General features: G+C 36.3%; 1 protein-coding gene across 3 annotated transcripts in view; it reads left to right on the top strand.

Moving 5' to 3' along the window:
* Window positions 1-15,646, top strand: part of LOC306862950 (disks large-associated protein 1-like) — a gene marked incomplete at both ends in the record, with an annotated part of 48,153 nt that overhangs the window by 25,048 nt on the left and 7,459 nt on the right. For all 3 annotated transcript variants that reach the window (XM_079406063.1, XM_079406062.1, XM_079406061.1), the window contains 2 exons: window positions 12,633-13,021; window positions 13,927-14,009. In XM_079406063.1, coding sequence (XP_079262189.1) covers window positions 12,633-13,021; window positions 13,927-14,009 — 472 coding nt within the window. The remainder of the gene's footprint in view (window positions 1-12,632; window positions 13,022-13,926; window positions 14,010-15,646) is intronic.

Raw genomic sequence — 15,646 nt, 5'->3', positions numbered from 1 at the left:
CTATGTAACACACCAAATCTAACAGGAATTAATATTATGGCAAAGGTGTTTGCAAATGTTTGCTTTTGATACGTGTTTGTGAGATTTCGCAAGAGATGCATTTTGCATGTTGTGTGTGCAATTCTTGGATTTGTGTGTAAAGTTTTGAAAAAAAGAGACAAAATGTGAATTTGAAAATGTGTGTAAGCAGTTGAAAAAAACTGTATTACTACTATTATTTATATATATATATATACTCAATGGCCACTTTATTAGGTACACCTGTTCAATTGCTTGGTGACACAAATTGCTACTCAGCCAAGCACATGGCAGCAACTCAATGCATTTAGGCATCTAGATGTGGTGAAGACGAATTGCTGAAGTTCAAACCGAGCATCAGAATGGGGAAGAAAGGGGATTTAAGTGACTTTGAACGTGGAATGGTTGTTGGTGCCAGACGGACTGGTCTGAGTATTTCAAAAACTGCTGATCTACTGGGATTTTCACGCACAACCATCTCTAGGGTTTACAGAGAATGGTCCGAAAAAGAAAAAATATACAGTGAGCGGCAGTTGTGTGGACGAAAATGCCTTGTTGATGTCAGAGGTCAGAGGAGAATGGGCAGACTGGTTAGAGATGATAGAAAGACTACAATAACTCAAATAACCACTCGTTACAACCAAGGTATACAGAATACCATCTCTGAACGCACAACACATCAAACCCTGAAGCAGATGGGCTACAGCAGCAGAAGACCACACCGGGTGCTGCTTCTGTCAGCTAAGAACAGGAAACGGAGGCTACAATTCGCACAGGCTCACCAAAATTGGACAATAGAAGATTGGAAAAACGTTGCCTGGTCTGATGAGTCTCGATTTCTGCTGCAACATTCAGATGGTAGGGTCAGAATTTGGCGTAAAGAACACGAAAGCATGGATCCATCCTGCCTTGTCTCAACGGTTCAGGCTGGTGGTGGTGGTGTAATGGTGTGGGGGATATTTTCTTGGCACACTTTAGGTCCCTTAGTACCAATTGAGCATCGTTTAAATGCCACAGCCTACCTGAGTATTGTTGCTGACCATGTCCATCCCTTTATGATTACAGTGTACCCGTCTTCTGATGGCTACTGCCAGCAGGATAATGCACCATGTCACAAAGCTCAAATCATCTCAGACTGGTTTCTTGAACATGACAATGAGTTCACTTTACTCAAATGGCCTCCACAGTCACCAGATCTCAATCCAATAGAGCACCTTTGGGATGTGGTGGAACGGGAGATTTGCATCATGGATGTGCAGCCGACAAATCTGCAGCAACTGCGTGATGCTATCATGTAAATATATATATGCACATTATTACTGTTAAAATATACAGCATATAATGCACTACATATCAGGACCATAATGGTTATCAGTCTTTAAATAAGACTCAAATGAAAGTAATCAGAATGAATTGTTATAAAAAGTATTATAACTAATTAAAAATTAATTTGGGGTCAGCAAGATTTTTAATGAACAGTTTTGTTCAGCAAGGATGCATTAAGTTGATCAAAAGACAGTAAATTAATTTAAATTATGATGTTCAAATAAATGTTGTTCTTTTCTTATTAATCCTGAAATAAATTATTACTGTTTCCACAAAAATATTAAGCAACACATTTGTTTTAATTTAGCAAGTTAACTTAATCAGTATATTAGAATGATTTCAGAAGGATCATATGACACCAGAGACTGCAGTAATGGCTGGTGATAATAAACCTTGCAGGAATAAATTACATTTTAAAATATATTAAAATATAAAACAGTTATTTTAATAATATAATAACATTACAGTTTTGACTATTTTTGAAATTTAAAAAATGCAGCCTGTGTGAGCATCAGAGACTTTATTAAAAACATTTTTTTTAGTCTTTTATATATATATATATATATATATATATATATATATATATATATATATATATATATATATATATATATATATATATATATATATTCATTCAAGAAAATGTACTGGGAAAAAAAGTGATATCAGCTATTGTTGTCTGGTGTGTATTTCAGTGTTGCGAAGAAACAATTGTATTTTCATCCTGTAGGTGGCGATAGGTACACAATGAAACATTCTGACACATGCTAGATCTTAAAGTCTGTTCCCTCACAAAATCTAGTGGAATTTGGTCTGTCATTGTAGACTGTAACATCTAACATTGCTTGTTACATTGTCAATTAAAAGATAATTATCTAATTTAAGATGTAAGAAAACACTGACTGTCAGAAGACTTTTTTCAGAAACTATAGTATCAGAGTCTGTTTTTAGAGAGTGATTCTGAGTTCTCTTTGACTGTTTGATGACCGTGCACTTTACGTAATTACAACTTAACGGCCTCTCTTTGAGAATCGCTATGCTTTGATTCAGGCCACACAGAAAGGAAGTACGGTCGTTGACATGATCCTGTCACACTGCCTGCCAAAGGAAACTCTTTTCTACTCCTCTCCTCTCCTATGTGTGTGTGTGTGTGTGCGCGAGTACGTTGGATGGTTTAGGTTTTCACTGCGAGGGTGGGGCAAACCTTAATTACAGACCATCTCTTCTCTTCCAGAAAGGGTCCTCTGTGTCTGTGCGTGTGTGTTTTTTGCCCCTAAATGTTTTGGGAGGGTCCTTTAATGGCTATATATCACTTCGGCACTGAAGTCTCAAAACATGCATTTATAAAAAGCCAAAAATTACAACATACCATTTATATTGACTCTATATGAGTTTATGGGAAGAGGTGTGTGTGTGTGTGTGTGTGTGTGTGTGTGTGTGAGAGAGGTTCTACTTAGTTTAGTAGTTTAGGAAGTCTTTGTAACACAATGCATTGCATTCCTGCACTCCTGCCGGGCTCCTCGTTTGTTCCTCGCATTCTTGCCCACTCACCCCCAACCCCCTGTGTGTGTGCGTGTCAGAGTGTCGGGGGTCTCTTAAGTCTCCTAAAGATCACTTCACTCATGGAATAACCCAAAACCTGCACCAACACACACTTCACAAAAACTACACACACATTTCTCCACCACACAACTGGGTTTTCCCCAACCCCCTCTCACAGGATACAAGGGGTCAGAGGTCAAACCTGGAGACACAAAGCATAAAGAGAACAAACCGTGGAGGGAAAGATGGGGAGAGGAGGAAAAAAGAGAAGGAGAGAGAGATAGGTGAGTTACGGGTAATTATTAGGGTGGTTAGTCAGCTGGAAAGTTGGTTAGATTCAAATCAGTACTGGTGCTCAGATGACAGTACATTTATTTCGATTTGTTCTTGGCTCGTCTCATGAGTTGCATGTTGGGTGTGCTGCATATATAAGTCGGGGTGTGAACTTTTGACCACATTCCTTTGTATTTAGATGTAAATGCATGATTGTCAGGCCTCTAACCTCTGATGTACAAGATCTCAACCCTCAAGACCTTCAGATAAACACAAACACATAAAAGTTCATACTATTCATAGCTACAGGTGAATTTAACTTTTAATATATAAGTTATATATAAAATATATATTAATATATATATTAGTGCTGTCAGATATTTAATCGCGATTAATCGCATCCAAAATAAAAGTTTTTGTTTGCATAATATGTGTTTTGTGTATATTTATTATGCATATAAATACACACGCATACAGTTTATATTTTGAAAATATTTACATGTATTTACATGTCTATATTTATATTCATATAATTTATATTATAAATAAATATATTTAATATATAAACATAATATATTCTGAAATATATACATGCATGTGTGTGTGTATTTATATATACATCATAAATATACACAGTACACATACATATATTATGTAAACCAAAACTTTTATTTTTGAAGCGATTAATCGCGATTAATGATTTGACAGCACTAATATATATATATATGTATTGACAGCGCAGTTGGTACTTTATCAAAATAAAATACAACGTGCCTGCCTCTGTGTCACCGTTGGAACACGACTGAAGTACAAAGCCTATAATTTACATAATAAATAATAGTTTAGCATTCAGATACGTTACATCGCAAATATGGAAATATTATGGAATATTTGGATTTTTGACGAATGAGAGAGGATACATGAGCATAAAGCTCCATTTCGCAAACAGTTGAGTGCGCAAGCCTTTAAAGTATACTCCCTTGTCAGTCTATGTGAGAGACCAGCACATTTTGTTGTTGTTGTTGTTTGTGTGTGCATGCGTGCGTGTGTGTGTGTGTGTATATTATATATAATGTATATTAGGGATGCACTGAAATGAACATTTTTGGCCGAAGCCGAACAAATTGAAACACTGGGACACGAACACGGTTTTTCAAAAAAAAATTCCCCCATGTAGGCCTTTTTTTTCCACCATTGCATAAATTAATTAGCCAAAATGTGCTTTTACTGTTATGTCCTGCTTTTCAAATAAAAAAAAAATTATTACAAAACAAAAATTTTAAAATATTTACTTAATACTGAACATTTTTTAACGTTCTATCAGACATTATACCAACAAAGCACAATTTAACTTGAAATTAACTAGTTACTGAATTAATATTTTTTGGTTATTTTTGAGACCCCCTTCTTGTATCAGGCATGTATTTTTTTTACTGTACAAATAAATGCAGCCTGACTGAGCAGAAGAGACTTCTTTTAAAACATTAGAATATATTACAGATCCCAATTTGAACACTATGTGTGAATGTTATAATAAATGTATAGAGCTGTTGTAGGGTAATTATTATTACGGTACTAACATTTATGAATGTTGATGGAGTTGTTTTTTTTTCTTAGATTTTATTTTGGCAGAAACCCACAGGAAGATCTTAGTGCTTCTTTTTGTTGACAACAGCATGCAGTTATTTAAATGATTCTCATTGCGAATTTGTGAAGATGTTTGTCGCACGTATCACATTGTCACATATCCTTAAAAAAATATATCAAAATGTTACTGAGCAAATGACGAGTTAGTGTTTTAGCACAGATTTTTCTCGTGCTTTGGACGTTGGCACCACGAGCTCGTGCAGCACTTTTTGAATACATGTAATCTGTGCGTGTATTTGAAAACACAACATTCTGCAGTTTATTTACAAATCGTTTGAGCCCATTTTGCGATTTCAATCATCATACAGTAACCGCCCTTACCAAAAAGAAGTATACTTCAAGTTTATTTTATTAAGTATACTTAAGTATAATTTTATGTTGGCTATATTTTATGTAGTAAGTATACAAATATCAGTGTACTAGTAGTATACTTGTAAGTGTACTATTTCAGTACTCCTTGGGGCTAAATTGGCCCACTTTCAAGTACATAAAAGTATACTTTTAAGTATACTTTAAGTATAACAGTAGCTTTCTTTAAGTGAACTTTACATCATACTTTAAGTATATATATCCCTAGTCATTAATGTATATATTTTGTTATGATTTATGATTATCTGAACCTACAAAACATCAAAAGAAAGTATCTGCTTGTAAACAAAAACATTTTATTCTAGCTTCATGCATTATTTTTTTAAACACTTGAATGTGGGTAAGTTTCATAAATAAAAAAATAAACAACATTTTAAACAAAAAGTTGAAAAAAGTCTATGAATTGGATTCAGAATGATAATCAAAACGTAGATGGAGTCGATCAACACCCCAAAGCTTGACAGTCATTATTACCTCTTCACTGGTCGACATGTTATTCTATAATGTTACACAGTTTTGATGCTGTTTTATGTCTGATGATCATATTATGTGTGGAAGCATCTGTTGTTTTTCGGTTTCTTCTTCGCTGGCTGTTTCCATGTTTTGGAAATTCTGTACAGAAGATTTGTATTGGCGCCCCATACCGTATAACAATGAACATTCTAGGAGCACAAGTATAGCTCAAATAAATTTAGTATACGTCAGGTACACTTAAATGTCATTTTAAGTATATCTGAGAAGTACATAAAAAGTAGACTGAAAGTATACTTTCCTATTTTTAGTTTAAAAGAAGTATACTAATAGCACACTTGAATAAACTTCTCTTTTGTAAGGGCAGCAACAAGTCTCTTGCTGTCGGTGTTTCGTGCTTGTCTTTCTATGACAGTTTTAAATACTTTCACACTGCAGACGTGTTTGCTGCAATAGTGCGCGCCTCTATTTGATCGTGTCACATCATTGGTCTTTTCGCTTATTGCTATTTTTGGCCGAACAATTTCGGTTGCCGAATATTCAGTGTATCCCTAATGTATATAAGTGTATATAGGCCTATATTTAAAAGCAAATATATAATTTTAGTAAATTTTATTTTATATATATTTATATTTTAAATAAATATGGTAACATTTTAGTTTATTAGCATGCATATTACTAGCATATTGGCTGTTTATTAGCATTTATAAAGCACATATTAATTCCTTAGTCTTCATGACCATATTTTAGATCCCTTGATCCAATCCCATACCTAAACTTAACTACTTAACTTAAGCAAATTTGGAGTTTATCGAGGCAAAAGTCAAAGTTAACAGTTAGTTAATAGTGCGGATAAAGCTAATTAAAATTAGTAACATTATGTTCTCATTTATCAAGTAAATATGGATATGTGTTTCATCCTGTCAGTTGTGTTTAATTCCTGGAAGAGAGCAATGCAGGATGCATCTATCCTTATGCAAATACACAAACACTCACACTCGGTGACCCGGCAGATGTGTAATCAGACAGGTATGTAGACGTCTCATTCAAACACAGGGAGTGTAAGGGCAGAACTGAGCTTTGAAGGGATATCATTTGTGAGTCAGGAGTTTGCGTGTGTATTAAATTATAATTTTAGACTTCTTTCAAGTTTATTGTGCCTTGTGGTTTTATTATGTCTTTGTGTATCCTAGTTTGGGATGGTTTTGTTTTGGTGTTTGTGTGTGTGTGTGTTTCCACTTTGACTGGTGTCAGGAATGCTCTGACAGGAACTAAAGCAAATGGGCCACTAAAACTAATCTCATCCTCTTTTACTGCCTCTCCCTCTCTCTCTCTCTCTCTCTCTCTCTCCCTCTCTCACTCTCTCTCCCTCTCTCACTCTCTCTCTCTCTCTCTCTCTCTCTCTTTCTCCACATTCATCCCTGCCTCTCTTGTCCTCCTCCAGGGCATGTCTGTCTTTACAGACTATAGAAAAAGATATTCATCACCTATGTTAAGACCCTGCACCCCTGCAGAGACCTACTCCCACTACTTTGAAGATGAAGTTATAGTTTCAAGGCTCATTACCTTTGCTTTTGGGGGAGAAAAATATATTTTTTCTTTTTTTCTATTTCTTATTCTTTTTATTCATTTTATTTTATTTGTGCTGTTTTTTTATTTTGTTTAATCAAAAAAAATTATATATATATATATATATATATATATATATATATGAAAGTATACTTTCCTATTTTTAGTTTAAAAGAAGTATACTAATAGCATACTTGAATAAACGTCTCTTTCTTTTCGTAATATTTATATTTATTTATTTAGTTTAATAATATATTATATAATTAAAAATATATTATTTTGTTTATTTTATTTTCTAAACAAACTTAAAATGTTCCATTATTGTTTAAATAATTTTATTAATAATTACATATATTGTATAATTGTATATATTAAAAAAATATATTTTCTAATTTTTCACTTTATTTTCTTTCTCTCTTTTTTCATTTTTAAGCCACATTCAAAATCTCAATTATTTTGTTTTCTTTTCTTTTTTTTCTTTTTGAATTTTCTTTGAATTTCTTTTTATTTCATTTCTTTTTTCTAAACCACATTCATAATAATCTCACACTTACCTTAATGAACTGCCATAACCTGTCTGGTCTGAGATTTATTTCTACTTTGCACTGTGATTATGACACTTCATTTGTCACCTGTTGGCCGAGTGTTGGCGCATGCGCATGTGTGTGTGTTTGTAAGCATGCATGGGTGTGTTTGTCACAGATTGACAGTGAGGAAACTGGCCATGTGTATGAACTTAGGACAAGCAAAAGTAGGTCACGCACACTGTTAGTAAACACATCCACTCCCACAGTTTACATTTAGTAGTCACAACCAGGACAATCTGCATTTTCTAAAAAATGCTGAACATTTGTTCTACTCTTTTTAGTGCAACAGTGACTGGCCTGGTGGTCTTTTTATTTCCTTCTTTTTTTATTTTTTTTTACACATATACACACACATACTGTTTCATAGAAAGGCCACATATTTCATGTTCCTCCCTGTTTCCACAGCTACACTATCACATAAGACTCCAGCTGGCTGCAGAAAGAGAGCAAGGGATGGAGTGAAAGATGAACAGTGACCAGCCCTTTTCTAAGCACACGGCAGCTGGACCGAACTGTCATTCTGCACCCTGGCCTGCTTACACACACACACACACACACACACACAAACACTCTGCGGCCCCTCCTCTGGCTTTATAGTGCTTTGTGTTGTTTAGTGTCTTTCCGATAATTCCCTTGGCATCTACTAGAGGGAGCCCAACTAACCTGTTTGAATGAGTTTTATCGTTTTTGTCACTTCTAACACACAAGCCCTCACACACTCCCATTGGTTTCCTCCGCGTCCTGCCATCCACATGCCCAGAGGTGCGTTCAATCTCCCCTCCTAATGATGCATGAGGCCGAAAGGGGAGTTTCTCCAGGCAGGGGCCGAAAAGAAGGGATGAATGGATGATAGAGGGGGGCAGTGAAGGAGTGGAGAGAAGGGGGTTGAGCAGGGGCCGTCTTTGATACAGCGCTGGCCTGGGCGGGGGGTAGCCAGGGGGTAGCCTGTGTTTTTTAGCCAGGAGATTCACCATTCACACTTCTCTGTCGGTCGCTCGTTTGAAGCGCCTTTACAAAGAGGAGTTTGTGGGCCGGGGGCCAAAAGGGGTTTTGTCATTCACAGAGTCCCTCTCCTCCTCCTCTTTAACCTCTCACTCATTCTTTCGCTCTTTTGAAATGAGAAATGCTTTATCGGCCAAGAACGCAGCCAATTAATGTTCAACCAACAGGCCGAATGGCTACAAAACTACACTGTAAAAATGATTTGGTGAAGGTGTAAAAGATTATTGGAGTTTGTTTTATAAAGAAAATATTATTTCAGTCTTTCTACATCAATTATGTGTGTTACTTGCTGTTTCTTTGTAAAAATGTACCTCCCTCAGATTCGATCTAAAGGTGAACTACAATCCTCAGAATTAGTTTGTTTGCAGTAGCGTTCGGATTGTGTTAGACGAGCGGCAGATGTTAAGACCGTTTTGTTGAGAGAAAGTTGGACGAAAATATTTCTGGGAGTTTTTCTTTCTCCGTTCCTGCCTGCTGGAGTTCAGGAATTCTGTATCACACTCCACTTCCCAACTGTTGGATAAACACGATGGCCTTGAGAGCGAGTGTGTGTGGTTTTGGAGGCGTGACGCTTCCATGATCCAAACATCAAAGTGTATCCGTGGAAACTGTGAGGTAGTCCGTAATGCCGCTGACATGGCATGACTTGTTTTTATTCCGTGCCTTTTTTTGTGTGTGCTTGCGTGTAGGTGAAAATAAAGTTATTTGGGATGTGTGCGTCCTACACATCTGGTCTTAGAGAATATATCATGTTGCGGTGGCCCATGTTGTAAAAACACTATTTTTGAGACGTTTCAGCCTCTAAAAAGACTTTGACAGCTCTCTGGCAACTGACTTCCTCTTCACTTTGTGGAGTCCAGACAACCCGTTGACCTCACTGGCATGCCTTTGTGTGGATGGGGCATCTGTGTGTTTCTGTTAGCTTACGTTTTTTATTAGAAGGTTAAATAAATATATCTACTGTATGAGCTAAAATGCACTTATTTTTATCTTTAATTATATTTACAATACTTTTTTTTTTGCTTTTGTTTTTTTCTTTTTGGAAATATATTAATACTTCTATTCAGGAAATAGATTAAAATTAAAATTAAATTGATCAAAAGTGACAGTGAGGACATTTATAATGTTAAAAAAAATTATATATCAGATAAATGCAAAAAAATGGGGAAAAAATCTAATTTTCCACAAAGATATTAGACAGTGCAACAGTTTAAACAGTTTTAAACCACAATAATCCTAAATGTTTCTTGAGCACCAAATAAGCATATTAGAATTTTTTTCTAAAAAGATAATGTGACACTGAAGACTGGAGTAATAGCTGTTGAAAATTCAGCTTTTCCATCAAATAAATAAATCACATTTTAAAATGTATTAAAAGTTGTTTCAAATTCTAATTTATTTAAAAGTAGACAGGATGAACATTTATATTTGACCATGAGAATCTCAATGCTTTTACAGTAGTGTGTGATAAGATTATAAATTCCAGATTGTTCCAGCTTGGAAAATCACATCTGACTGTAGTTTAAAGGGCTCCAGGTGGGTGGATGTTTTGGGGTATTTGACCTGTGGTTTGCCATTTGTCACAGAGAGAGAGAGAGAGAGAGAGAGAGGAAAGGCTTTAGAAATAAACTGCAGGACTGGGTGGGTCAGAGAACACACACATACACACTTGAAACATGACACAAGCTCATACACACAGGTGAGAACAAGCACACACAGTGCCCGACTCGAGTGCCGTAATAGTTTAAAGAGAAAGCCTGGCCTACTTTCCGCATGCACCGTGACCCAGTTTACACAGACTCAGACGTACGGAGCGGAGTCACAAACCTGTTCCACATCCCTTCTGTGTGTGAGAGAGCTGTTAAAAGACAGCGCATGATCTTCTTATAGTTCTGTAATCTAAAACAGATGCGCTTTGGCACACACACTCTCGTACCCTCAGATGTCATAAAGCAAAAGAGAGATCTTCCGATCTAATCCGTTCCCTTCATGTGTTCAGGAGTAATGTGTGTGTGTGTGTGTGTGTGTGTGTGTGTGTTTGTGCGTGTGTCTGGGCTTGCACTAACCTGCTCCTGCCAAAAGCAGGAAATGAGGGAGCTGTAAGAAAATGGACTGCCACTGTTTAGTCTCTGAACACACACACACGCACACATACACAGTGTTTAGTCTTCTCCAGCAGCTGTGCTATTCTAAGCAACACAGGCAGGAAGAACACAGAGAGCAGAAATAGATGGATGATATTGAGACAGTAATGCCAAACTCCTGTTGCAGTTTTGCTCTGCAGTACTCTGACATTACAGTGCCTACCTAACCCTCTTCTACTTGTTTCCGCTCTACTCAATTCTATTTCATAATATTGTTTTTTTTATTTGTTTCTGTACTAAACTTTTTTTTTTACTATTCTACTCTACTCAACTGTATTATATTCTAGTTTTTCCCTATTCTATTCTATTCTATTCTATTCTATTCTATTCTATTCTATTCTATTCTATTCTATTCTGCTTTATTTAAAACTTTTCTTCTCCATTAGTTTTATTCTACTCTAATCAAATGTATTCTTTTCCAGTCTACTGTACTCAACTTTTATTTTTCTTCTATCCTTTTCTGTTCCACTCTATTCAATTTAAGTTTACTCTAGTCAAGTCTGCTACTTTTTCAGTTCTACTCAAATCTTTTCTATTGTATAATTCTATGCAATTATACCAGTCTATTCTACACTACTGAAATGTATATTATCATACACTGTTTCTTCCATTTTCTACTAAACTCTACTCAATTCTATTTTAGTTGACTTTATATACTCTTTATTCTACTTTTCTATACAGTTCTAAACAACAATTATCTTCAAGTTTACTGAATTCTACTCCACTCCGTTGTATTTTATTATTACCTTTTATATTATTTCCACTCTACTTCACTTTACTGAATTATACTTTATTCCTTTCTGCTCTGTTATATTATATATTCTAGTACTTTCATCTGTACTTATTCTAACTTTATTCCCTTCTACTTTATTGAATTGTTCTAACTCTATAGTTTTAAATGCCAACTTTAAATTATTTTACTCTATTTATACCATTTTCTATTCAACTCAACTCAATTATATAGTTTATTCTACTCTGTTATATTCTGCTGTGCTCAGCTGTACTTCATTCTGTTTTACTCAACTTTGTTCTACTCTTTTCTGCTCTATACAACTTTTTTCTACTCCTCTGAAGTCCACTCTACTCTACTGTATTTTACTCAACTCTGTTCTAACCTGTTCTAATCTATTCTAATATATTGTATTTCTGTTGTGTTGTTCTCTATATGGTACTTTAAATAGTTCCATGATACTCGAGCTTTACTTTCTTCAATTTTATCCCTTTTCACATCATGCACCTACAGTTATTGAAAGTGAAAAAAGTGAAAGTGACGTGACATGTGGCCATGTATGGTTACCCATACTCGGAATTTACCCCATCCTAAGTGCACACACACAGCAGTGAACACACACACACAACGTGAACACACACAGAGCAGTGGGCAGCCATTTATACTGCGGTGCCCGGAGAACAGTTGAGGGTTCTGTGCCTTGCTCAAGGGCACCTCAGTCATGTTATTGAAGGTGGAAGGAGAGCGCTGTACATTCACTCCCCCCACCTATAATTCCTGCCGGACCTGAGACTCGAACTCGCAACATTTGGGTTACGAGTCCGACTCTCTAACCTTGTCTTGTTATATTTTGACTCTTAAATTAATTTTGCCACTAATTGGTCAGTTGATGAATGTGCTAATTAGTTGTGCAAAATTTCACTGAGTAACCTTTCACTTCCTCCTACTCCACAGTATCATCATGCATAACCACCTACAAGAAAACCCCACCCCCAGTCCCGCCCAGGTCAACACCCACCAGACCATACATCTCTATAACAGCCCAGAGCAGCACAGAATCTGCACAAGATGCCTACAATGAGCTCACCGGTGCTGGTCCTGCTAACCGGGCCTTAGCAGCGGTCCAATCAGGCCTCAGCAACTCCACAGAGAGCATCGATAGCATGAAGGCCCTGACAGCAGCCATCGAGGCAGCGAACGCTCAAGTCCACGGCCCAGCCAGCCAGCATGTGACCAACAGCACCATCACCATCACCACAGCCTCCGCCACCACTAGCGTAACACACATCTCACAGGAAGCTAAGAGAGATGCCCTCAGGAAGTGCCTGTCCATAGGGATACAGGTTGGCCACACACACACACACACACACTCACATGCACTCACATCTGTGTTTCCTAAAGGGTTACAGATTTTATAAGCAATACCAAAGAAAACAAGAAACAGAGAATTATATGTGAACTTCACTACAGCAGTCAATTTACAAAAAAATAAGTAAACAGCTTTCTTCTACTCATATTTGTGTCAAAATAGACTGTTTCTCAGAACCGTCAGAACAGCATACTAGTATACTACTCTTACTATTTCTGCAATATAAAGATATGGCAAAAATAGTAACATTAGTATGCTAGTATGCTATTCCAAATTCAGCTGGGCATTTTTTTTTTATATAGAATATAGGCCTACAGTGATTATTAGGTATACTCTAAGATTGTGTACACTTTGCCCAAAACTGCTGTCAAGTTTTGAGACACAGCCATTATTAATGGTATATTCTCTGATTATTAAGTAGGCATACATGTAGTATGCTCTATGATGGCCAAATATGCTATCATCTAGGTAGACAACATATTGGGTTTTAGAACACAGCCATTATCTGTTGTATATTCTCTGATTTTTGTGTGTGGTTCAATACATTACATGCTATGATGCCCAGAAATGCTTTCTAAGTAGTCAGCACATTGAGTTTTGAGCATCTATATAGTATACACTGTGATGCTGTCTAGATAGGTAGCATACTAGGTTTTTAGGAGCACAGCCCCTAACATTATCTGCAGTATATTCTCTGATTATTAAGTATGCATCAATGTAGCGTACAACTTGCACATTTTACATCTACATTTAATACTAAAATATTTACTGACAAATTAGATAGGCCAAGATAAGCACATTTGCAGCAGCAAATCTGACAAGAATAATTCAAAATTTACTTCTGACACCCATATTGAATGTGTGTGTGTCTGTGTTTAGGTGGACGGTCCTGAGGAAACCAACCAATCAGAAGTGCACTGCAAGTTTCAGTCGGTCGGCATTCAAGTAGAGGAGGAGAGATGGTAAGTTTATCTACACCCACTCACTCTCTCTCACACACACTGCATATTCCATTACATCTCCATCCTTTTACTCCCAACATGTGCTCATTCAAATAAGATAAAGTCACTTAAAACATTACAGATATGAGAATAGAGACTATAAAAGTTGAAGAATGGAAGGTGTAATAGGAGAGAGAAAAGAAAGTGAAAGAGAGAGTTGTCATTTCAAGCACATGCTCCTTTGACAAAGACCCTCCCATTCTCTGTCTCTATTTCACACACGCAGCTGTCCCTATCATGGTGGTTTGGACATTGGGGCCTCCTGAAAGGGTAAAGGAGTGGGAGGCAGAGAGACAGCTGCTCTGTGTGTGTATGCGGGTGTGTCTGTGTGTGCGTGCACGGCCATCTGTTGCTGTGCCCATTATGAAGCAGGCAGACTGCTGGGTCACAGACATGGTCAAGTATCGACCCCCTGTCTCACTTCTCTCTCTCCTGCTTTCTTTTGCTTTCTCTGACTCGCACACCCTCAGATGTCCCTGTTTTAGCACCCTGTGAGAGGGAGGGACATAACGACAGGAGGAGGTAGAGGCCGCTAGATGTTCAGTCTCTGTGTGTTTCCCTTAAAGCTCTGCTATAGGTCCAGCCGAAGCATCGTAAAATCACCGTCTTTTAGCCAAAGTGCTGCTCAAGAGTACAGATCAAATGCCAGAGCAAATATGTTACACTCACACACATATACTGTGTATAAACAGTTGTTTTACAGAAGGTTGGATATGTTTAGAGTCAGCTGTCCTGTTCCAAACCCAAGTGAACTGTCTATGGAGACAGTATTTTAAGACATGCTTCCATCACAGACACCTCGTCTCAACCAGATTTAAAACAATATCACAAATATCCTTCATATCCAACAGAATCCATAACTAATGCATTATTTATTGAAAAAAAATTGGTGTTGTTTATGAATTTATTATATTCAATACAAAAAGGAATTTTAAAAATATACTATTTTTTATTATTATACTTTGAAAATTGCCAAGAATATGCTACTTGAATATGTTATGTGTTATGTGAATGTACTTAGATTAGCAACATGCTAACATCACACTATTAGTTATAAATATGTTTCATTAAGTACTGAAATGTATAAAAATTTTGTTTAAAATAGACTATACCCAATATTTATGTGTGCTATGCATTTTTATGCTTTATAGAGTGTTTAGAGTATTGTGTGATTGGCTTAGCAATATGCCAAAGCTGAAACACTGTAAATATAATTCATTCAATACTGAAATGAATAAAAATAGAGTATTTAACATACTATTTTACACAGTATCTATATATACTATGTATTTTTTGGCTTATTAGACTATTTGTGTTTTTAACTTAGCAATATGCTAACATAAAAATGTTGGTTATAATGTTCCCAGATAGCACACATACATCTGCAATATGTCTGTTAAAGATCACTTCATCTGAAAGGCATCTGCTGTGTACAAACATCTGATAAATGTCTTTCAGATGTCAGTTGTTTTATACATTCTAAATCTCAAACGTCTATTTGACATCTGCTAGAAAACATCTTGACATATTGAAGATGCACAAACTAAAAAAACATCTTGCAGAATAGATGGCTCCTTGATGTACGTGTATTATCAGGA

This window comes from Barbus barbus (genome assembly GCF_936440315.1).
Source record: "Barbus barbus genome assembly, chromosome: 44".
In the NCBI taxonomy this organism is placed as follows: domain Eukaryota; kingdom Metazoa; phylum Chordata; class Actinopteri; order Cypriniformes; family Cyprinidae; genus Barbus; species Barbus barbus.
This window is presented reverse-complemented; position numbering and strand designations above follow the sequence as displayed.